This window comes from Indicator indicator, chromosome 2, assembly GCF_027791375.1.
Source record: "Indicator indicator isolate 239-I01 chromosome 2, UM_Iind_1.1, whole genome shotgun sequence".
Lineage (NCBI taxonomy): Eukaryota > Metazoa > Chordata > Aves > Piciformes > Indicatoridae > Indicator > Indicator indicator.
The window spans coordinates 26768971-26794762 of NC_072011.1; the positions used below are offsets into that span (position 1 = coordinate 26768971).

The window sequence follows — 25792 nt, forward strand, 5'->3', positions numbered from 1 at the left end:
CCAGAAAATGTACAGATTTACCCACATCAGTAAGCTCTGCTCACTTGCACATTTGTATAATTAGTCCTAGTGTCTCATGGGATTAAAAACAGGAAAAGAGGTCACAACAGAAGGCAGAGTGGTACTATGCATAAAGACTTCACCAAATATGAAGAGTAACCAACAGATATTCTTAAATGATTATGCTCAGAAATTCAATACTTGTCCCTAAAACTTTCTGATGTTCTATCCGCATTAAATAAGTTCCCAAAGTGTAGTTACTCTCAGGAAGAACATCCAGCTCCACAAAAGTCATAGTAAAGTTGGTAGCTCTGCATTTTATAACTATGTTATTTAGCCTCACAGCATGGTAGAACACGTTCTCTTTGAAATCCTCACTTGATGATGTTCTGCTCAGCTTCCCCTCATACTCATCTGAGTTGAGGCTTCATATTCTCTGTTAATGAACATCACATGTGCTGCTCATTCAAGAAATCCCATTTTACAAGTTGGATATCTGAGTATTTGTCACCAGGGGAATATAATTAAATTTTGATGGTTATTCAGTTTTGGTGTTTTGTTTTGTTGTTTTTTCAAAAGGGAAATTTAGGACAAAACCACTATTTTAAGTAATCATTTCTCACTTGTGCAATGCCAGAATTTGCAAGTTAGAATATATCAACTTCAGGCTCATTATTCAAACTTAGCCCCAACTTCTTATGCCTGAGTGGTATCACTATCATCAGTAATTACATGATGATGAGAGTATATACTACACTGTCACAATGGGCACACAAAGTACACATTTCTTGTGGACACAACTCTGCACACTTATTATTCTCTCTGAAAGTGTGGTCTCAACACCTACCATGTGAAGTATCATTAGAATATAATGATTTGTGTGTGTATTTGTTACAGCATCATTCCTGCAAGCTCTCACAATAGTCAATCTGCCTCAAGATCAGCCTGTACAAAACAGACAAGACCTAAAGCCAGACAGGATTGAGTTACTATAATTTTCAAGTAACTTAGCCTCCTTCTTGCCCCCTTCCCAGCCCCTCAGCCCCCAAATTACAGTGTTATGATACGAAGAAACTCACATAATAACCTAATGTTACAGTGACTATTCCTTGCATAACAGCTCAGAGAAAGAACAACATGTATTTTCTGCTTACATTTATTTTCATGATAATGGTTGATTGTAGCCTAGCAGGTCTGTCTTCTGCAGTTGACAGCAAGAACTGCTTTGACTGGAGTATGACTTAATACTGAATAAAACAAAGCCTCTAGAGAAGTTAACACTAAACAAGATCAAACACACATATTTATGGTGCATACAAAAGAAATTTTTTTCCCGTTTTTGCCAGTGTTCAGAATGTATGCCCAGCTAGCCTCCTTCATTATAAACCAATCATTTCAACATCATTTATAACCCATTAACCCTCTACCATAGTTTTTCAGAAGGAGTATTTTTATTTTTTAAATAAGGGCCAATTCACAATAACTGTAGCAACTATTACATCTGGGAACATCAGTCTCAGAAACAGATTGTTACAGTGCTGGTTTTTGCAAAACATAAAATCCACACCTTGGAGGTAGGATTCAATTTATGTTTGTAGTGCACAAATCTCGCCTGTAACTACACAGATAATGGAAATAGGTGGGCTGATGGTTCAATTCATCTCAAGAGGGCATGTAAAGTTAGACACAAACCCCTTGTGATTTATGTCTGTTATGTGCACAAGTATGTGTACCCACAGCATTATATCCACTGCTTAACACGAGTGCCCTCATGAACTCCACTTTGCCATTTTTCCAGCTAACAGACCGGAACCTCGTGCAACAAACCACACAGCAAATGCATGTCTGCACTTTTAACACAGAATCATAGAACAGTTTGGGTTGGAAGGAACCATAAAGATCATCTACTTCCAACAGCCCTGTCATGGGCAGGGACTCTTCCACTAGACCAGGCTGCTCTCAAACTATGCAAACAGCAAATACAAGACTATAATAAAACTATGAACACAGTACCAATGTAAGTAATTTTCCACAAAAGATAATAAAATCACTTATTTGTGGGTAAAATATTGGTGTCAGTGTCCCCTGTATGACCTACATGATACTACTAACATTCAAAAGTATCTAGCTAGTTAGCTTATATTGTTGGAGTCAAAGGCAGCATTGGATAATTTAGCCAAGACCAGAATTTATCATACAAGAGTACAGCATTTATCATGCAAGAGTTTGCGCAGTTTAATTCCTAAAGCAACTTCATATCAGAATCTCTGGATATCAAAAACAACTAGTTAACAGCTAACATTGCCACAGGAGCATTGAAAGCTCTTCACTTAAAAAAAGACAACAACAATGAAAACCCCAACATATAGACATAGACACTCATTCCCTAATGTTAGGAACATCAAACACTTCATGTAAGTATGTCAGCATATACGATACTCCCTGAATTGCTGCAAGAAAAAGTGAGATAAGACCAAATGTTAATGTTTCTGTTAGTGCAGTGTTAGTAATGAAATACACAAAAATGGCAAACTAGAATAGTGATAAGTCAACAAAATCCTTGCAAATAACTATGACCATAGTTACACAAAACATCAGCATCAGGAGAACATGTTGCACCTGCTGAAAGTAAAAAGTAAAAACACCACGATTAACTAAGAACAGAAAACCAGTATTTAGAGGTAGAATTAATTAAAACACACTACTTCCACCACACTTTGCCAAAGCTCTGCAACAGACCCTGGTCTTCAGAAGTCAATTTTCAGACACTTAGTTGCAAGCAAAACATCAATCAATGCATGACATACACCTTGGGTCACCCCTTCTGCCACCACCACTTCTGCAAAGGATTCCTGCGGCCCTGCTGAATTTTCAAAGCAGCGTGAGCTGCATATCTGTGCCTACATTAGCACAGCCTGGCTAGAAGTAGACTTCCAGATCAAAGCATGTGATTTTGAGGACCCAGCATTCATAGTTTTAATGATTGGTGGGTTTGATTTCAAACTAGATCTAATCTGGTCCTGTATAACAAACCTGCTTCCAGGTAGCTCACATTCCAGTTTTGTGTGGTCTGGAAATAACCCGGTTAATGGATGGATGCTCTGTTGGGACTATTTTCTGATGTGAATCAAGAAGTAATGAGAGCAATTTTAACAGTCACATCAAAAGCACACTTCTAATCTGAACACACTAATATGCACATGCTCTCAGTCACACACCTCCACTTAACATTACATCTTGATGCCAGCCAAGCAAGAACAGTCCAGCAGATGGAGGTGGTTTCAGCAATGGGCAATCTAGTACCCTGTCATGCTTAAAAAGGCAGAACTGAGTCTCTACTACAAGAAAATTATCAGTAGTTCTTTTTAACGCAACCAAATAAATCTACCCCAAACCTCTGCTCTTCTCTCTGCTTGACCATGCACTTCCTTTGACCTAAGCTGAAACTGCTTCCTTCGTGGCCTATTCGCTACCCTTTCTCCCTCAGCCCACAGCCTGAAACGCTCTTGCTCAGCCACCTCCCCACTGACCTTGTTACTTTTCTCCTTAAACTAGCTGTGAGTACAACAGACACTCAGGGTAATCTCTCACACAGGTTTCCTACCAATCTGCACAATCATCTAACTCTCATTCTTCCAAACCAAAAGTGAGGTTCCAGGAGACATGGACACACAGTCCTGAAGTACAGCAATGATGCTGAAAGAACAGATGAGGGAGACAAGTCGTCAGCCTGTGGCAGCCTGCAAAGGAAAAGGGTCTTAATTATCTGGATAATGAAAAACCTTGTGGAAGTTCAACAGTCAGGGAATGGTACTACATTTGAGTTGGAAAATCATCAGAAGGAAGACACTCAAAAAGCTATCTTATAAAACACAAGGTGAGAGGTACTCCAGAAAGTAAAGTTGCCAGGGACAGAATGAAAAAGGGTCTTGAAAAATACTGCATGCATTGCAGAATAATTAGAAAAAGTGAGAATATAAACATATAGGACAGGTGTAAATCATTCATATGTCTACATTTTTCATTTGAAATATCTAAAATACTATTATACTATTCTTAAACAAAGTGCTTCTCACTGGTATGTCACAAAATCTTCAGTTTAAAGCTACATAAACTTATTGAAGAGCTTGAGTGGAATGTAGGCAAGCTATAGCTCAGTAATTGTTAACACACCATTTAATTGATCTCTTTAACACAAACTGTTACTGCAATGTATAAAGAAAAACAGAATGTATACAATTTTAAAGTGCAGTGAAATGTAAAAATAAAATTAACCTAGACTTTATTTTTATTAACCAACATTTTCACAATCATCCTTTTTGAAAAATTAAACTATTAATGTAAACTTCATCTCCAAAGGAAAAAAAAATATTTCTGACAAGAAGGAAAGAAAAATACTTAATTTTATCTGGCTCAGTTGGTTAGCTGAACCTAACCTCAGTTTTTCACCTGGTGAAAAAGTCCAACATTTGCTATAGAACAGGCAGTTACGGATTTTCTATTCAATAGGCAGTTAGGTATTTTTTGAAAGCAGGTGGTAGTAATAGATTACTTTTCAGTACAAACTCTCTTTTGCTTTCAGCCAAAAAGGTAATAAAAACAAGAAAAGGTTTACGCTAGCTCAGCTTAATAAGAAATACAAGAACATGCAATAACAGTTTTCACAGCTAAAGATCTATGCAAGAGTTCCAATCTCTAAGAGGAAAGAACTGTAAGATGACCAGTAAAGCGAAACACTCACTTCCAAGTTTAAAAGGCAAAACAGAAACAAAGTATTTCTTTCCTTCAATTAAAAAAAAAAATCATCACAAAACACAAATCAAAAGTCATTCTTTCTCAGAATACACATTTAAAAATCTTGAAAGAAGTGAAGCACTTTCCCCACAGCATCGAAAAAAATGGTTAAAAATTTAGACTAGAAATGGTGAATTTGACCCACATCAATCTGCTGTTGATTGAAGAAAGTTCTAAACTTACAGAATCCCAGAATCCCCCATTTACAGACCACGGAAACTGCATTACTTCATGTACTGCCCAGTAATGAAATCTGGGCACTGTTCCTTTGTAACACTTAAAACACCCTGGTCCCAGAGACAGGTTGCATGCTGCTCTCTTTACCTATATCCATTCCTCCTCCCTTTCTTGAAACTTCAAAACTTTTCAGTAGCCAAAGATATTTTTACAATTGTTTGACTCAACCTCTAATACAATACAAAAATATTTAAGCAGATTTCCCTACTTTTGGGAAGACTCCTGCTTACTGATGAAAGAAGATACAATTGAGTTTCAAGCATCTGTCAAATAAAATACTGTACAGCAGATTACTTATTTGTGTGTTAGAAATTCAGATGAAATTTTCAGTGATGCCTGAAGCAAATCAGTTGCTCTGTTCCCACAGAGGCAAAAAAAGGCAAAAAAAAAAATCCCTTTCCTTATTTCTCTTTTATACCTTCTTCTTCCAAGAACAACAGGTAGGAAGAAAAAAAAGAAAAAAAAGCTGCTGTAGGCTTTAACGTGCCAAAAAACATCAACATCTTCCAGGCTGTCAACACAACTCTAAGTGAACCTCCAGGGAAATATAACAGTTTTAAGGAGGATTTTGCTATTCAGCATGATCTCCCCTAAATGAGAATTAAACCAATGTCCTAACTAAGGTGCTTGTAGGCTTGACAACATAAGCATTGGGACATCCCTTATCAAGGACTCTTTCTATGGTCCCTACTCATCAGAAATCAAGGTCGCTTCTACTATGCCTGGAGCAAACATATCAACCAGTTGTAACTATGTAAGTAGATACAACATAATCCCATGAGTGTGGTTTATTCTTCCCACCATTTCCTGTCCTCAAGCCCGTCATCCGATGAAACACAGATAAGGGCTAAAGGAAGCTCATTTTGAGGAGTTTTACCATCAGTACTTCCCCATACACACACACTCTGTATTTCATAGTCCCTTTGAGTAAAAAGAGGAGGGACTCCACATAAACCCCAACCTTTGAAAGACCATAAAATAACACCACAACTCTGTCTCCAACTCAAGATTTGTTCAGCTATTCTTGGCTCTCCTGTGTGATAATGATCAGCTTAATCCTTCATATCATCAAGGAGTATTACTAAAGGTTTTCATACAATGATAAACAAGTGTACTACTGAGCCACAGATGGCCAAAGACCAAAGTAATCTCTCTTGTATTTAACTTCTCCTCAAATATCTTCCTAGTCTTCAATCCAAAACTAAATAAAAAGGTCATTCAGGCTACAGCCTAGTCTGCTTAATCTTCAGCAGTGGTCCTCAAAGCAAACACGGCTAAGCAACTATGGGAAGTGTAAAACACAGGCTTAACATCTACAGCATCAATTCTCTTCTACTACACAAACCTGAGTCTCTGCCGTTTTGAAGTGCACTGAAGCAAACCACCATCTATTATTTTAAACTAGACCTCTGCTTATAAAAACTTCATTTTCTGAAATCTTGTAACATTCTATTCTTTCCTGAAAGATGACTGTTTTTACTCAGCCCAAGAAAAGACTTGTCCATATATGGACAACTTTGAAGACAACAAATGGCTCTTTTCCCAGCCTATTATCAAGCCAGGAAATTAGACTGCCTGAGGTACTCTCTGCCTTACTTACTCAGTTCAGATCCCAGAGGAAACATTCATGAGTTCGTCAATCATCCATTTTCACACGAAGGTGAACGGATCCTTTTCCTTTACAGCTTTAGCAGCAATCACCACCACCAATTACATAGAAGATTAAAGTCCTCACAAAGCCCTGAGAGATAACATAGTGCTAATGGTGACAGCTGAAGTTACAGGGCAGACAGCTGTCCCCCCTAGGGCTTGGGGGGTTTAAAAAAAAAAAAGAAAATTAAAAAAAAAACACCAATATATTCAGCAACACTGAAAGAGTGGAAACAAGAAAAAAAGCAAAATCCCTTGTCTGTTTTTCAGTAAAGCCTCAGACATTTCTTTGCCATTGCTAGTATTTAAATCCTGTTCTATACAAACCTAAAGTCTGAAGAATGCTATTGGTATGCAAACACTTTGTCTTCTAATACTCAGGTGTCTGTAAAGCCATTTTGCCTTTCCATGCTTAACTTGCAACTGATCTCTCTTTAGTAAGAAAAACTTCTATATGAGTAATCTATACCCTGAATAGCTCTGAAAAAATACATTCAGTGTCCAGTGAGGTTAAGACTCCAAAAATGACCAAGATCCTCCTGTCACACTGGAAATCCTGCAAAGAAACCGTTCTCACAGCGTCATCTCAGCTATCCAGAAACTTGGTGGCAGGTCGGTTGTTACCTATTTAAGCTGCATATTAAGGAAGCATTAAAACCTAACTGCACTATAAAAGGCATCAAACAGAAGTCTGGCTGGTATTTGCAATAAAGAACTTCCACAATAAAAGCAACACCACAGTTCCTACATCCTCCTAACATATACAGGAAAAAAAAAAGTACAAGTAATTGTGACCAAAGGTTGGTATTTCAGCTCCTCAGACTGGCAAAAAACTTGAGTAAGTAGGACTGTATCTCCTCAATGGAAAAACATGAACTGATGTGTCACAATCTATTTTTGTTTTGTTGGAATTTTTTTGAGCTTTCTTTCCTGACAGAAATTTCTGATTGGCCCTTCCATTTCTTGATGTCCTAATTGTCTTTCCCTCTAGGTTTATTTTCTGATTGGCAAGGAAACTATGAAATCCTATTTTGTTTCGTTTATATGCCTTCTTACTCTTTTCCATTTTCCTCCTATTAACACATCCTGCACATCTCTCAAAGTACACTTCTCAGTAGAATCAAGCAGCTCTTTAGGTGGCAAGCATTGTTCAAAATGGCTACCTACAACAGTCACAGGATTGTAACTGCTAAATATCCACTCCTGATATTTCTCAAGCAGATTATTTGTATCTATAAAACTACCAATCACATTAATTTGACATCTGCTCTCCCTTGCTAAAGCTATCAGCATAGGGGCAGATGTTTGGTCTTTCAGAAAAAAGTCTCTTCTGAAATGAAGTGGTGATGGGATGAAAGACAAATCAAAAAAAACCTCTTCTTGAAACACTGCAACTGCTTGGAGGCTGTGGTAGGAGTCAAGTAACAAAACACATGAGAAGTTTTAGAAGGAGGCAAGGCTACTGAATGCTCTTTCAACCTTTTTCACCAGAGAGCCCTAATAAGGGTAGGGAAAGCCATTACTTCATCCCACCAGGAATAAAGCCTCTGTATTTTAGAAGAATATGAAAGATCAGTTTATGTTGTTAAATATACTGTTACCAGTACTTGGTAGTACTCTATTACCTTGCCTAAGCTTCCATCAGCTGCCCACCTTCTACATGAAGAACACATAGAAATTGGACAAAGGCACAACACATTAGTAAAGAAAAATATGTTTAACCATAAATTTACAACTAAACCATGCACACCTAAAAATCAGCCAAGGAAGGGGGCAGGTGAGTAAGTGAAACTATGACAGCTCTAGCAGTTAACAATTTATAACAGCATTTAAAAACAGGATTTCCCTTCCTCCTTTTGACTGCTACCTCAGTCAGATGAAGGGTTACTCCGTCTGCTCTTCACAGTAGACCAAAATGCCACAGCACTGAAAAACAACTGCCATCTACTATTTGAATACCAAAAGAGCAGCTGTAAAATGGTAAATTAGTTTACAATCATATTTTGGACTCCAGTCTCCCAACCACAATCAACAGCACAGTTTCCCCACCACTGCCTCAGAAACAGTAACTAACATCTCTCTTCACAAAATCTGCTGATTTTCAAAGGTGGCACAAGCCCATCTGGTGAGTCAAAGAAGGGAAAGTCTTCACAACTTATAAAAAGTCAGGAAAATTAAGCTGAAGTCAAGCCAAATGTAGCAAGTGCATGAGCATTAACTACTGATGTGAGCAAAGCTAGAAAGGTAGAAGGTCTTAAATATGCTGTAAAACAGATATTACAAAAGCTTCTTGCTCTCCCCTTCCAAGAGAGAACTCAGTTATATATAATGAACTAAAACATACTCTAATGTCAAAATATAGTGATTTGGCCAGTTCCACTGTACTTTCTTCAAAACCTGAAATTAAGTTAATTAAATGAATTATTCTTATCAAAATCATTATCCTAGCAGCTTTTAAGTGCATTTGTTAGGAGAAAGCTTTGATGATCTGCTTCCACAAGCGTTGTTGTCGTACCCTCCTAAACAAACAAACAAACACCAACCACAAGCTGACAGACTTTCAGCTCTGAACATTGCACAACAGGCTGAAGGGCAAGCAGGGAGTTGCCTGTCTGCAGCATCTAACAAGAACTGTATCTGTGCTTTAATATTCCAAGTCTTACATGATCAGCATTGTCAACTCAATTTTTAATACTTGCCACAAATACTGGGGGAACAAAAATCATGTTTCAAGTTCAAAATTCAAGTGATGATTGAAACACACTTCTCGTGTATTTTATGACTGCTGTCCCTCTGTACAACAGCTAATGTTTTGTTTTCTTAAAAACTTCCATGAAAACTTCTATAAAAACATCACAATCTTTTCATAAGCAAAACATGAGTCACCATCCCTACTCCCCCACATTGCAGGCCGGCAAGGAAATAGGTCCCATTTTTAATCATGAGGGAGGTGAAGTAAAGGTGTTTTCTATTTTCTGTCAGACAATCCCATAAGGAGAAATCAGCAGCAGAGCTGTGTAGAAGTTTTGTTACAAAAAAACCCCACCACTGCTTGCAATTCTCTCCTTTCCCTTGATTTCAATTTTCTTTATAAACACAAAATGAAGTTCATGCTCTTGAGCTCATGCTAATGCATGGTTTTACAGAAAGGCCATGTGAAAACCTTACAGTGCAATACAACTTAAATGATTTTTAAAAAAGGCAAAATAACAGTTGTTTCAAATGAGATTGCTATACAATAGGAACTGAGTGCACCAGCATCTGAGAAGAAAGAAGCAACTTTCCCTAGTTTAATATTCATTAGCTCAGATTATTCAATAGTGTCAAGTTCATTTTCCCAAAATCTGAAACTAACCCAGTTGTCATTTAATTCACAAATGCATTTAGAGACATACTACCCCCTTTAAAAGAAAAAAGGCTGTTTGTAAAACAAAACAAAAAACTGTGTAACATTCACATCTGTGAATCCAGCTCTCAGAGAGTTTTATTGGGGTGACTTCAGCTGCTAATACCTCTTTGGCCTGGAAAAACAACAGCCACAAAATTACCTTGAACAGAAAAAATATCTTCAAGATATTACAAAACCTATATCTTATTTTGCAAAATCATCTTTTTAAACCACTTGTAGAAGTGTGTTCAGCAAGTTTTATGCAGAGTTAAGTATATAAAAATGCAACCATTGACTCTTCTGCCTTGGGGCATACAGAAAGAATAACTCTCTAGTTACCATTCCCTTCCTATCAAGGCTGCCACAAGGTTCAGCCAGTTGCTTGCAAACTTCCTTGAGATGATGGACTATAAAACAGCACAAGGAAATATCTACATTACAAATAATTATCATTATTTTTAATAATACTGACAGAGGCATCAGAGCACCTTTATGACCAAGAATGAGAGGAACCCTTGCAAGTAGTAATTTTTACTCTCATATACTTGAGTTCATAAGTAACTGATAAAGTGCCAAAAAGGTTCCGCAAGACAACATCGCAACAGCATCAAGCAAGGCTGGCTGTACACTCTGAAAATATCTCAGTGAACAAAGTATCTGTCCACAGGAGGGACTTTAGCACTTTTCAGGGGTTTTTTCCATATACTTTCCCACCCCCTCTACTACCATTGCCTTAAATAAAATAAAAATTAAAAAACAAAAAATCCAAACTAAGCACCAAATCTCTCCTCTACCGCACCAAAATTAAGGACAAAAAGCATAACTAAGGGAAGACTCTCTCCTTTGGTGTGTTTTTGAAGATTTTTCTGGTCAGAAATTCCTACATAATTATTCACTTTAAAAACTATCACTAAGGTAAATTTCTGTGTGCTATATTCTAGCAACTCTGACCAGATGAAAACATTGGACACATGAAGCATTCAGACCAACCACTTATATAACATGAAGCTCATGTTCTTCCATATACTGCCAATAACTTACTTTTTCTGAAGTCAACAGAGGAAGTCGTGAAAAAAAAATTAGCAATGGTCATCATTATCCAGAGGCCAAAAAAAATACTCTTCAGAAGTAGCCACTGAACACTTCTGTTTTGAACTTTAGAGACACACAGCATTTCTGCAAGTGATGAAATACAACATATTTCTACTGCATGTTAAACGAGCTTTTAAACAAAATAGTTAAAATTGTGTACAATAAAGCAAAGCGATTGACTTTTGCAACACACAGGATCAAGGTGATACTGTTTCAACTGAATACATTTGAGTTTCCAAAACAGACTAAGAGGAAACTGCATCTTCATCAGAAAATACATTCCTGACACAAGTAACACAAATTAGGTAAGCATTTCATCTATGTCATGGGTTAAGTTGAATATTTGCTGCTGCTGTTCATACCATGTTGCTGTCATGCCAGCCTGAAAACCGAAGTGCTGGCTGGAGCAAAGTACTATGGGGCTTGAAGTTCAGATTGCAACAGGCTTCTTGTTCAGGTTGCTGCTTTTGGGTTCCCGGATTTTTTGGGTGTTAGCCCTCTTGTGTTGAGATGGCAGCAGGACAGAGAGGGAGGGGGGAATAGCTCCACGCTTCGGCTTTTAGCTCGCTTGCTTCTGCTTGCTGCTGCCTTCTGCTGTGCTTTTGCTGCAAATAGGCTACGGTAATTGGGCATATTATCATTATTATCTCATGTACTCACTAAACTCGTATCTTATCTCAAGTCTTTATCTCAACCCAGGATTTTTTGTGTGTTACTTTCCCCTCATTTCAGTATTGTAGGGGAAAGGCTGGTTAACCCGTTCAGATTCACTTTAACCTATTACAATCTATTTGAAGAAGCTTTCAAATCCACCCAGTTTTATGCATCTAGCCTCTCCTGCTGTATCAATTATGTTGATTCTCTGTTTTAGCATAGTCTGTGGACGAAGAGACTAGAGTTTTTGTTGAAATTAGATTTGGTTCCAATGATTTCAAAATATTTTCTAGAAACACTTTTCAAGAATAAAAACTTTCAACACTGTTTTAAGGGGCTGATGTCAAGAAATTGGATTCAAAAGGCATGAACAACCTGTTACAACAAAAAGATCAAATAACAGGAGTAAATATCATGGCAACTGAAATCAATGACAAACCTTACATTAAACAGAGCAGAGCTGTGATTTTGTTCTGTTTCCAGGAAACACAAATGCATTACATCAGTTGAGATGTGCTTCCCATCACAATGACTCGATTGCCAAGTCCCTTTGTATATTACACTTGAGATGGAAGAAGCTACTGAAAACATCATTGACCTCTCCCGCAGAAGCTATGTATCTCTCTGCCTTGTGCATAAAACATTAAAAATTTTAGGAATAAAAAAAAAACATTAAAGCCATCCTTGATAGAACCTCATTGCTACTGAAAGAACTTACAAAGATGTAGCGATAACAAAAACTCTAAATAAACTTTTAGAAGGTCAAAGGAAACAAGCCATGAAATTGCTTTAGCAGCTTTTCAGCTCCAAAATTTGCCCTTACAAATATGCTTTGACCTCATGACAAATTGCAATCAAATTTGACCGAGCAACACATGTATCAGCTGAGTTCATGAAATGGAGCATCCAGGAAGATCACAGAGACATGAACAAGTGGCCACTAAAACAGAAGTTCTGCCTGCTTCATGAGATAGCTGAGGTTTCAGGCAGCACAAAGGCTAGGCAGAAAGAAACAGGTGGAGGAAGCAAAAAGAAAAACAAAAAGCGTCACAAACATTCGCATGTCAGATCTAATGCCCACTAAATTGCTTGGGGTTTAGAGGCTACTGTGTTTTTTCTTATTTAATCTGAATTGCTCTGTCACAGTTGCCGATTTGAGCAGATTCTTAATGTTTCTGCAGAAAAATCACGCAAGCACAGTAGCTGAAAATACGAAGACATGTAGAACAGGAGAACAGCACTTTGAGGGACACTATGTTGCTGCAGGGGAGGACTGTGCAGAGTTTTCCCCCTGAGGAGAAAGAAGCATGAGAAATAAGATGGGACAGGAAAGGGAGAGAGGAGGAAGTTGTATTTAAGATTGGGCTGTATTTATCACTGTCCTACTCTGGTTCAATTATTGGATTGGTGGTGATTTAGTTTAAATTAAGCTGATTTTGTTTCCCCAAGTAGAGTCTGCCTTTTACTTATGAGCATAATTGGTGAGTGAGCCCCCCCCAGTCCTTTTTCTCCACCCCTTGAGATTTTTGTTGTATTTTCCTCTCCTTGTCTCACCAGAGTGGGGTAGGAGTCAGTGAGCAGCTGCATGGTGCCTTGTTGCTGGCTGGGTAAGTTCAAACCACAACAGTTATGAAAATATCCGCAAAAAACATCACATTAACAAACTGCATCTCTCCCTCAGTACAGCTTAACACTTCACTCTTTAAGCAACACCATTGATTGCAGCACAATTAACTGTGGCCAGACTGTACTACTAAATACCCAGAAAGAAGAAACCATCTTCTGAAACTCAGAGCAAGTTTATATTAAAAGGTGAAATAAACAGCTGCAAATTCTAATAATTCTCACGATCATTAAATGAGGCAGAAAATAGCAAGTGCTCAAAAATCTATGAACCGCAAATACAGTCTACAAGCACTTGAAATGTATCTTCTGTCTTCTAGTTCATCTCTGCCCTAGTGAGGCCCCACCTGGAATACTGCATCCAGTTCTGGGTTCCCCAGTTCAAGAAGGACAGGGATCTACATAAGATCTTGAGTCCAGCAGAGGGCTACGAGGATGATTAAGGGACTCAAGCACGTCCCTTATGGGGAAAGGCTAAGAGATCTGGGGCTTATTAGTCTGGAGAGGAGAAGACTGAGAGGGGATTTAATAAATGTATATAAATGTATGAGGGCTGCGTGTCAGGAAGGAAGGGAAAGCCTCTTCTCTCTTGTGCACTGGGATAGGACAAGCGGCAATGGATGAAAACTACAGCACAGGAAGTTCCACCTCAACATGAGGAAGAACTTTACTGTAAGGATCAGAGTATTGGAAAAGGCTCCCCAGAGAGGTTGTGGAGTCTCTTTCTCTGGAGACTTTCAAAACCCTGTGTGACCTATGCTAGATTCTATGGTCCTGCTCTGGCAGGGATGGGTTGGACTCAAAGATCTACAAAGGTCTCTTCCAACACCTAACATCCTGTGATCTTTTTTCTCCCCACAGTCTTACTGACACTGGCAAAGTAAACTTGTCACTCATCTCTGAGAGTTCTAAAACCTACCAAAATGATACTAGTTTAAGACAATATATGTATTTATCCAGGCTTTCAAATCAGTTTGAAAACTGTTTTAAGTTCAGAAGTTCAGCGCAGGACATTTCTGTATTTAAACAAAACTACTCACATCTTACTAACTTATGTTTCAGCAAAAGAATTTCAACATTTCAATACTGCTCAAGAGAAGTGTGCAATTGTTCCCATGTTCTCTTTTACATTTTCATTCATATATATAAATACACACACACACACATAATTTCAACTTTCTCGCCATTCTTCCCTTCAGCTCCATAAACACCAAACAAATTGCTGTCAAACAAGAAAAACAGAAACTTCTTTTTGCAAGTCAGGAGAAACTGTTTCTTGGCACAGCAGAATGGATAGCTGCTTTGATTCAAACATGAGTCATCAAAAAGAGATGTTCCAAGGTGCTAAGAGTTAAGTTCATTTTTGAAACAAAGGTACACACAGCTGAATGAAACAAAAAGTTAGCCTGGCATTCAATTCAGAAGGTAACAACTGCAACATCATCTTGTAAACAAGATTTAAGACTTGTCACAGACAAGTAAGAGGTCACCATCAGCAAAATAACCAGTCAGAGTGAAGTTAGCCATACTCACAACACATCCACAGCTAGAGTCATCCAAAGCAATCCATGGCAAGAGACAGACAAGGGACATGTGCTCTACATGTAGCCAAATTTACGCTTTAGTGAACTGTTAGAAAACAGGTGGATAAGTTACTAAATTACAAATAAATCTTTTAAAAAAACAAACAAGCAAATAAATAAAACCCCACAGGGCAGAACAAAAACTTCCAGTGATCTAGTAAGGTAATGCTATAAAGACATAGCCAGCTGGCACACACAAGAGACTGTCAAAAAGCAGTTGGCTGATAGGTGAATAACAAAGCTACAAAAACTGAGACAATAAATTAAAAGATTATTTGTGAGTACATTCACAAAGCATGTAAGATTCACTAGGAACCATTTATGTTGAAAAAATTATATGAGAAAATTACTAGTAAGCAGAAAGAAAGCATTTATGACATGAAAAAGAAAAATAAGCCTTATACTTCAAAACTCATAACTTCAATGAAATCTTATGCTTCAGTGAAAAGATTTCTTCAAAATGTGATGATTTGCTGTGAGATATTTACATATTAAGTCTTTCATCTACCCCAAAAGAAAACCCTCAGTTTATAAATAGCTTTCCCTGCAGGGATGAACACTTTCTTCTGCTGTAATTGCATTTGAGCAATAAAAAAGTTGAATTTCTCTTACTATTCCAGTCTCTCTCAGTTTCTGATTTCTACACCTTCGGTACTACTGCCATAGATGGATAACTCTCCATCGCTTTTCATTAACATAAGATATGATATCACCACACACTTCATTCATCCTTGTCAGCTGACAAACTTTGTGTCCTCTCATTCCCCCATGAACATTAATTTACACATTTTAGCCACAGATTTTAAGAAGCCTTCCAAAGAAGCATGTTGAGGAAACAAAGACAAGCTTAATAATGGCAATAATCATTAATATTATTGTTCATAATTAATAACTATACAGAGTTAATAATTATTAATAATAATTGTCAAGCAACAAGTCATGTCCTCCAGCAATGGTCCCTTGCTCACTGGACCAGTGGTTCATTCAGGAGTTTGCAGAGAACTTGGTCTATAGAAACAAGGTCTGCCCTAGTGCCACAGACAATACAAAGACTCTTCTGCTGGTCCACATGACTATGTCCCTACAGAAGTAAATTAAATAGGCCAGAGCCTGTTCTCTAGCCACAGAGTAAAGGAACATGACACAGTTTGCATCCACAAATCTGACCTCTTCTCCTTACACAAGAGGTAAGTACCATTACGACTCCCTTTTGGCAACAGTTCCCCTTTGCTTCTCCCAACACACATGCAGGCAGCTAGGCATCAGTCTAAACAGGATTGAGGAGCAGACTAAAAGTTAGACAGAATGGACAGGGCTAGAGCTCAAGCCCACATTCTCTCTGTGCTTAGTTCCAAAGTATAAACACTGCATATGGCTCCAATGCAAGTCTAAAAACGGTCTGAAAGAAACAAGCAATCTGTGAGCACATTCCTACCCACAAACAGCCTATGCAATTTTCTACAACATGACAAACAATCTTGTCCTCTCTCCCACAACTGCTACACCAGAAGCTGTTCAGGGGAATGCAGTGATCTACAAACTTTGAGACTTCAGGTTACCCATACTCTTCGACCTCTTGAATTAACTTCTCAAAAGGACACCCCCAATCCCATAATCATAAACCAAGGGCCAAACAACTACATTTAAAACTCATGATTCATGAAAAAGCTGTTTGTCAAGGGTAGGTATCTCAAGAGTCTTTACTCATGAAAACTGAAGAAATGGGAATAGTAGAACACATCCACACAAAAACAACGGGCTCACAAGCATGAGACACAGGAGCTTGGCATGATGAAACCTGAGCATAATAGCTAAGGCAGTGCCTGTTTTGAGAACACATTAGTTTAGTTTCCTGTTACATCAAACAGTAACTTTCATCAGTCCTATGTTTGCTTAAAAGAAAGCAAGAAAAAAACCTCTACTGACATCACATTTTTGGGCTGGGCAGACAGTGACAGATTAAGAAACACAATGAGTCACTGCAAATACTGAACATATAGCAAGAGTTTTAAAAATGTCATGCAAAATTTAGTCTTACCAAAAAGAAAAGCATGCAACACAGCCAAAGTGAACTACACAAGAAGAGTAACAGCATTGTGCTTTCATACAATCAAAGCAGTTGGGGAAAATAAGGACATCGTAGAAAGGACAGGGTAAGACACAGGCCCACTGCAGGAAGAAACAAAATTAACACAATTCAGCAATCAAGAAGGAAATATCAGCTAAAATAAGCTGATGGGTGGACAAGGAGGAAATAATAACTCAAAAACACAGATACAACTGAAAGAAAGAGAAAGCAATGCAAAGAAAGAACAGTTGACAGAGCTATGTTCCAAGAAAGAATTTGCTCTGGCAAAGTTGCCAAGGCATCTGTACATGAATGAAAGAAAACCAAAATCTAAACACAACCCCCCCGCCCCCCCCAGTGTAACTAAAAGAAGGCACTATCATAAATTCAACTGCTATGTGTTAGGGGGGAAAAAATCATTACAGAAATACTAAAGCACATAATATTTCATTGGGGCTTTTTTTCAGAAGAGAGAAGATAGTAATTTTACCTGCTTTGTAAGTGAGTAAAATAAGACACTATGGAAGAAATGCAATAAGGAAATAAAAGGCAGTGAGGAAAACTACAAAAGAATAAATAGGACAGATGCTTACTAAAGCACCATAGTTCAGGCTAAGCATCTTATTCTCTGAACCAGCACAGCACCCCAGTATTACAGAAATGCTACTAAAACATCTAGGGCAAAGAAGGTAGCATCTATCCTTGCCAATGAGGAAATTTCCCCACAGGGTGAACATGGCAACACTTGTCAGCAGCTAGAAACATCTGGTATTTTGAGTATACATGAATCAGAAAAACTAGAGATGTAAGGTTTCTTTACAAAGTTCTCAGAAGTTCAGTTCCAGAAGGTTCATTTCCTTTAGGAACTATTTCAGCCTTAACATTAGGAGATTTCTTTTTGATACAAGTGGAAAGATAAGAGAAAGGAAAAATGTTGGAACTCTTAACAACTGAATAAACTTTAAGTGAAGTATAGCTCAGCTACACAGGAGTTGATAATGCAGAAATCAGGAATCAGATCAATAGGTGCTAATGAAAGCATTAAATCTTCACCATTTCCAGAAGGAAGGTGGATTAACTGGTCTCGGATCCTGACTATCTCTTTGAGTCCCAATATCAAGGAAGGTGAGATTACTACTGCTGCTTCTAGGTTGATCATGTTATTACGTGTCTATGTTTATTAATATTATTTTCATTAGAACACATTAAAATTAGTTCTCTGAAGGTAATATCCCAAAAGCCTGCCTTCTGGTATTCTTGAGACAGAAGTACTTTGGAAAGCCTTCAGCAGATAGAGCAACCCCAACTCTAACCCTGTTGAGCCAAAAGGCTTGGTATCCCTTAATGATGTGATATTTTATTGCTAGAAATCTCAATTCACCCAGACTAAAACCTGCTATCAACGTGTTTTCAAAAGAGTATGATATTTGGAAAAAAAATATTTTTTTCTTACTGCCATCTAGGACACAAGGTCCTCAGGAGATGGGAATTAATGAAGTTTCCTATAGCAATAAACCATTGAGAAGACGACATATAAAACCAACTCTGAAACAAAGGAGTCCCTTGTAAATATGTAAATAATATACTTCTTAGAACTAATTTATACTCTTGCCAGGCTTCGGTTTTGTTCGGCAGAAATATCAAATAGAAATATTGAATACTTTTTACCATAACTGACATGCGGAATACAACGGCTTCAATTCAATAATATATATAGCGATCCTTTTACGTAGTCTCTGAAGTTCCTAAGAATTACTATTTCTGACTGCTATAAATACTTTGGATGAACACTACTGTATACTAGTATACTAAACCCAGTACCTTAAGAATTTATCCTTAGCATCTGCAGAATACTTTGAGTGCAGCCTTGTATCTAATTATCTATCTATAAGTCAAACTGATACTGAATGATTATTTTTTAACATAACAAAACACAGCATCATTATTTTGGCTTTGCCACAGCTGTTCTTCCAAGCCAGGCAATAAATTTGTTACAATAAATGGAACAATACATAAACTGCCATTTCTGTGATATTTACTATTGACCATGTGACCCACCAATAAAAGATTTGGTTGTTTTCAGAGTTCAAATCAATATAAGGTATTAAAAAAAAAAAAAAAAAAATCAAATTTGATCCACAAAACAGGTGTCAAATTTTCCATTTCTGCAGTATTTCTTCATTTAACAATCCTGTTGGGTTTTTTTTAATAGAGATTGAAATCAATACATGACTGCTCATTTGACAAGAGTAAAGGAAGAGTAGATTTAGTAGCAAAGTCCAAGTACAGGTACTTGTATTTGAAACAACCAGCAGAGGGAGTATAAAAACAAAATAAATTTTAAATAAATTTAAACCACCAGCCCTTTTTATTTATAAACATATATACGTATATATATTGGTTTGGGTTTTTTTTTTTACTTATGATCTTAGATTTTAGGATATAATAGTGATAAAAGTTTAAAAAATAGAATATTGTGAGAAACGTTGAATTTTAAAATATTAAACATCATAACTGGGAATTAAAATATAGCACAAAATCTTAAAACTGAACAAAAGGTACTGTTGTACAGATCAGTGCAACAGAAGCAAGTAAGCTAAGAACAAGCCTTAGATCTTCAGGGGAAATAAGCATTTACACAACTGTTTCAAAATCAAGTCATCAAGTCATGCATATGCTGAAGTAAAAACTCATCTTTACACTGCCAGATTTTCACCATGTGCAGTTGACAAGTATGGCTCACACACAAGGAAAAGAAAGGACATGAACAGGGTGACTGGAGCTGCTAGGCTTATGTTGGAATCTTAAATGAGCTGCCACCCTCCCTGTGCAAGTGACAAAAACCATCTCCCGAATCACCTACACCACTATGTGTAATCACACCTGCCACAGTCCAGGGAGGCTCAACAAGGCTCTGGGCAACCTCATCTAGTTAAGGATGCTGCTGATTACTGCAGAGAAGGTTGGACTAGATGACCTGTGGAGGTCCCTTCCAACCCAAACCATTCGATGATTTTGTACAAGGAGTAAGCTTGCTGAGCTAACAGTGAAGGCAGTACCTTCCTTTCTCAAGGTCTGTGAGCACCAGGTACCCACAAACCATCAGTCAAATTTGGGCAGCAGAGCTGAGAAGTCAAAGGGACAGAGAATTGGTTATTTCTGATGTAAACTGCATGCTTTACCAACAACCATTTGTAAAAACAAGCCCTCCTTCACTGTTAACTGTACCCACACAGCTTCTGTTCCCTTTCCATGCCATTCCTTGCTCTGTGCCCTCCATATTGGTCCACTGTCCTGAACAGAATGGCAGTACATGGTATTCCTGAGCAAAATGTAGCATTACAAAACATCAGTCCTGATGGTAGCTGCTGAACGACATGAGTTTTCATCTAAACTATACACCACTTCAAGGACAATTTTGCTTTCTGCTAATGTGGGGTCAGGATCCCTGGGATGAAAGCCAGTGACAATTGTGCCTTTTGCACCAGCACCTAAATTTTAAAGATGATTTAATCGTAAAAATCAAACTCTATCCACCTTTACACATGGGATTCATTGCTAAAGATCAGCATTTGGCATACAAAATCCTGACTGCAAGTAATGAATTCCCCTGTACTTAGCACTGGTAAGGCCACAGCTAGAGCACTATGTTCAGTTCTGGGTCCCTCACTATAGGAAGGATATTGAGGTGCTGGAACATGCACAGAGAAGGCTCTGGAGAAAATGACCTATGAGGAGCATCCGAGGGATCCAGGGATGTTCAGTCTGGAAAAGAGGAGGCTGAGGAGGGGACCTCATTGCTCTCTACAGATACCTGAAGGGAAGTTGGAGCAAGGAGGGAGTCAGCCTCTTCTCCTTGATGATAAGCAACAGGACTAGAGGAAATGGTTACAAGTTGTAACAGAGGAGGTTTAGACTAGATATTAGAAAGCACTTTTTCACTGAATGGGTTATCCAACATTAGAATGGCCTGCCCATCTCCAGGGGTGTTCAAGCAGCATGTGGACCCAGCACTCAGAGACATGCAGTGGGGGGAAGAGACAAGCCAAGATTAATTTAGTACAGGTAACAGGAATTTTATTTAAATCTTAATCGCTATTTTCTTCCACAACTATAGATCTTATTATATCTACTCTTTCTCAGAGTATTACTTAGTTGGAAAGTCTTAGCATCTAGCACATGAAGGTGAAGGATAAACTTACCATTATATTAATAATATTTTGAAAAGCAGAAAGCCCCCATAATGGGAAATACAGGACACAGGTGAAATATGCTACACAGCGTGCAGCTTGAGAGACCTTGAGTGTAGGAGGAACATGGGATGCTCCCCTGAAGTTAAGACATTTCACAGCAACCTGAAGTACCTGGCAGCCTTCGTCCTAAACATGGTATAACTCCAGTGGAGAACTGATCAAAGATGTCAGATACTAGAAGTTTTTTGAACTGTATGCCATGCACCAAGTTACAGATCTTAAATAGTTAAGAAAAGTAATGCACAACACACAAGGTTCATTTAAACTTCTGCAGCCCAGTCTAGTGCTTTATTAGGAATCTTTTAAATAGCCAGATATAGCACAAATTCAGTTTTGCAAAACCTAAAATTTTAATACTATCAAGAACTTTCTAACAAAATCATGACTGGAGAGCACACAAGCTGCAAGAGCTCAGACAGGAAAGAATACATCCCCAGTGATTTCATTGTTTTCCAGTCTTGAGGATTCTGTTAAGTCACTTTTAAATCTCCATTCCAAAAGAGCTCATTTCAGTTTTTTTCCTATAGAACTCCTCTGTTTCCCTGAAGAAATATTTAGACCTTTTTATCTTTAAAGTCAAACAGTATATATATGTATATATATGATTTAGAACCTAAAATACAATTCAGGAAACGAAAGCTATGAGATGCAGCACATTATCTTCATTATTCTACATGATCTCATCTGCTTCAAAACAATAATAGCCTTCCGGCTGCACTGTAATCAGGACTGTGCACAGTACTCCAAACAGTTGGACAAGTGCTCCCTGCAGTAGCTGCACTAGAACTGAATAGTATTTTGTTCAACTTTCCTCCAATCCTTTTTCAGCCTGGTTTCCTAAGGAAATCAGACTTATGCAATCACTCCGGGACAGAGGGAAGAATACCCAGATGTATATATGCATACACATAGACGTCTGTCCATCTGACCTCACTGATACCTTTTGAGCCCATTGGCCAGTTTCATTCACATTCAAAAGAAGAGTAGAGATATTAGACATTTAGGTTCCTAAAAGTTTCATGAAAGCAGATGCAGAACACAGAAAAGCATCTCCACAGAGAGACAGGCTGCATGTTGTCTTAAATGTCAGTAAACTCACAAGGGAAAGAACTGCTCTGCTCCTTTCCTGCTTGCAGGAAAAATCTTCATTCAGGGGTCACAATCAACGATGAACCAGTTTCTTGTGTTCAAGCATTCATAAAATAGCTTAGGTTGAATTCACCACTGCTCTTAAGATGGTGCTTTGAACAGAGGTGATGTTTTCCATATAATTTTTCTTGGCGTAGCATAGAAACTGGGCAACATCACACACATTCCCGAGCTATCACATGCAGGACAGCATTCTAAGCTTAGGATTCCTTTCAAGCCTCAAAGCTAAACATTTCTGTGGCTCTGTAATGCAAGTACTGAATAAAGTTTCAAAAAGACAATGCAGCAAATAGTCACCTGTATTCACCTCTACCGTAGAACAAGTACTATCACCTTGCAGGCTATTGTGCTAAAGACAGCTGTAAAGCAGGAAGACAAATAATGAGGTTTCAGCTGACAACTCTAGTTCTTCTCACACCCTTCCAAAATACATACATATGTGAACTATTTACTATTTACCTGCAAAAAAGCCACCTAAAAGTATGCTAACAGATTAAAATGTAAGTTGAGTGACACTTTAAGGCGTAAGTCTCTGAAACTGACACAAAAGGAAGAAAATTTAAACAGAAAACCTGCAAGAAAAACCACCACAGCTGATAGAAGTAACTCCAAGCATCAAAATAGTAGGGGAGAAAAAAAAGAAGCTTCTGATTTAAAAATTATGTATTTCAACCCCGATAAAGGCGCCGTTTGGAAATTCATCAATCCCATGATCAAACTGAACCCCAAGTATTTCCCATCGGGGCGCTGGAGCTGAATGCTGGCGGGAAGGCACGGGACGTTCCACCACGGAGCCTCGGGAGCTCCGGGGACGCCCACTCAGCGAGGTGCGGTGTACCGACGAACCGCCTCGGAGAGGGGAAGGCGGCAAGCGGCAGGCTCGGAGCGCAACATCCTGGAGGGAACCCAGCCGAACCCGGCCATGTCCCTTCGAACGGGGAGTTGCGGCCACACGAAACCGCCTGCACCCCGCCTCCCCGGGTCGGGTCGGGCCGGCCAGCAGCGGCCGCCGCCGAGCACCCCTTGCCCAGCGGGCACCGAGAGGCCGAGCGGCCGCGTTTGCCCCATTCCTGCCGTCCGACACGGGGCGAGCGCGGCCGCTAACCCTTCCCCCGCCTTTGGGCTTGGCGGGAACCGGGAAGGGTTTGGCCAGCAACGGTTGGCTTCAGAACGCCCTTAAAGGGGTGCCTCCATGCCCCCTTTATTCCGTTCTCCCCGCCAGCCGGTCACCATCCCCGCTGCAACGCCAGCTCCCCCCCTTCCCCCCAGCAAGGAGCACATGTTTCCTCTCCGGCTTCTCGCCCGCCTTGTGCTCAGCCTCGGCCAGGGGAAGGAGGCACCGGTACCAAAGCCGGTTCAGAAACACGGCATTCGCAGGCGTGTGGCGGAGCTGACAGAGGATGCAGAAATAAGCGCTATTTCACCCTTTTCGATCATCTGCCACCGCTTTTCTGTCAGCTGCCGATACCACAATGCTTACGTATTGCTACTTCAAGTAAGTAAGAAGGAAAGTCTCCATTCCCCTACGTACCATTCCTGAGCAAATTAAGCATGCACCAAGAAAAGGCTGACACACATAGAGGTGATTTTATCCCGAAACGCTGCCGAGTTATCCGAGGCTTTAACAGCCAGCTCCCACATAGAGCACTCGGTTACCCTGAGCATCCCCTTTGTCCGTGCATCCTCAATACACACCCGGCCGCTCCTCCATGCGTCCACGCACGCCCCACGTATACGGTCCCTTTGCGTCTTCGCCTCCCCGCCACTCACAAAGAAATGCCCTATCGTCAGGGCACGCACCCAGCCTCGGACACAGCCCTCCGGCAACCCCCGAGCAAGCACGACCCGCCGCCAGGCACAGCACTCCGGTACCTACTTGTGTTCAAGAAACAGTCCGTAAACCTCCTAAAGCAGCTTGCAGAATTAGATCCATCTTCCATGTCTGGCCCTAGGAGTAGGGGAGACGAGAAGGAGAAGGCGCCTTTCTGCCGCTGCTGCAGCCTAGGAGTCCTGCTCCTGCCGGGACCGTCACCTCCTCGGATCCCGTCGCCGCGAGCTGCTGCTGCTGCAGCACCGAGGGAATGGCAGGACCACAGGCGAGAAGCGGCCGGGGAGAGGAGGAGCCGGGATTTGTGCTGCCGGGAGCCGCCGGCTGCGGAACGGAGCAGCAAGCCCTGGATGAAGGAAGAACAGAAGAGTCTCCTCCTGCTGCTGCTGCCGCCTGGATGGGTGATCAAGTGAGCTGCTGCTGCTGCTGCTCCGCCAACATCTCTTCCTCCTCCTCCCTCCCTCCCTTGGAGACTTGTGAGGTTATAGGAAGACAAGGAGGGGAAACGAGGAGGCGGCGGCAAGAAGTAAAAAGAAGATGGAGAAGCGGAGGAAAAGGAGGAGATTGGAGCGAGGAAAGGGGCCGCTGCCGCTCTGGAGACGATGCTTGCGGAGGCGGCGGAGGAGGCTGTCCCTGCAGCGCGGCTCCTGCTGCTGCTGGTGGTGGTGGTGGCTGTCAGAAGGAAAAAGAGGGAGCTGCAGGCAGCCGAGCCGCCTCCAAGAGCGGGGGGAGGAGGAGGAGACCCGCCGCTGCTTCCACCTCCGCCGCTCTGGCCATGGGAGTGGAGAGGGCGGCTGCCGGAGCTGGGCTTTTCCCCGGGTGCTGCAGCCAGGGGGGCCGAGGGGCGGGATAAGATCCGCTTCTCCGGGTTGGACATGCTTCCGCTCTTCCCTCCCTTTCGCGGTAGTTTAAGGCAGGACGTCTAGGGGAGTACCGGAGTAAAGCAAAAGAGGAAGCAGAAAAAAAGACGGAGCCAAACAAGGGTCAACCGCGGTTCGGTCCTTCGTTTCCCTCAGCACCCCCGGCCAGTATTTCCTTCGCACCCCAGCTCCCCGTCCTCATAAAATCCTCACATTTCCGTTCCCCCTTTAGGCCGGAGGGAACAGGGCGCTCCTGACCGCTAAGTGGTTGCGATCTCCTTTTAAAGTCCACTTTTCCTCATGCTCCCACCTCGCATTCAAAGCAAGAAAACTGCAACAATCTGTATTTTCGTCTAGCGAGGCAAATATTGCCCCGTATGTGCGCGCTCGTCTGCAAAGAGACAGATAAAATCACTGCAGTGCCGGTTCCAGTTCCAGCCCCAGCCGCCAGAAACCGCCCACTGGCGGAGCCAGCGCTTCCCAGGCTGCCTCTCTTGCTCGCATTACCAGGCGCGCACACAGGAGCTACAGTACAGCGGTTACCTAAAGGGAATGCAAAGAGATGATACACGAGAAAACGATCCTCCCTATGCGGCCTCTTTATTTTAAACAG

At 40.2% G+C, this 25792-nt stretch overlaps 1 protein-coding gene across 1 annotated transcript in view; it reads right to left on the reverse strand.

Annotated features, from left to right (window-relative positions):
- PDE10A (phosphodiesterase 10A) overlaps window positions 1–25196 on the reverse strand; it is a 180965-nt gene extending 155769 nt beyond the window's left edge. The window contains exon 1 of the mRNA XM_054399026.1: window positions 24368–25196. Coding sequence (XP_054255001.1) covers window positions 24368–25196 — 829 coding nt within the window. The remainder of the gene's footprint in view (window positions 1–24367) is intronic.
- Window positions 25197–25792: the final 596 nt, after the last annotated feature.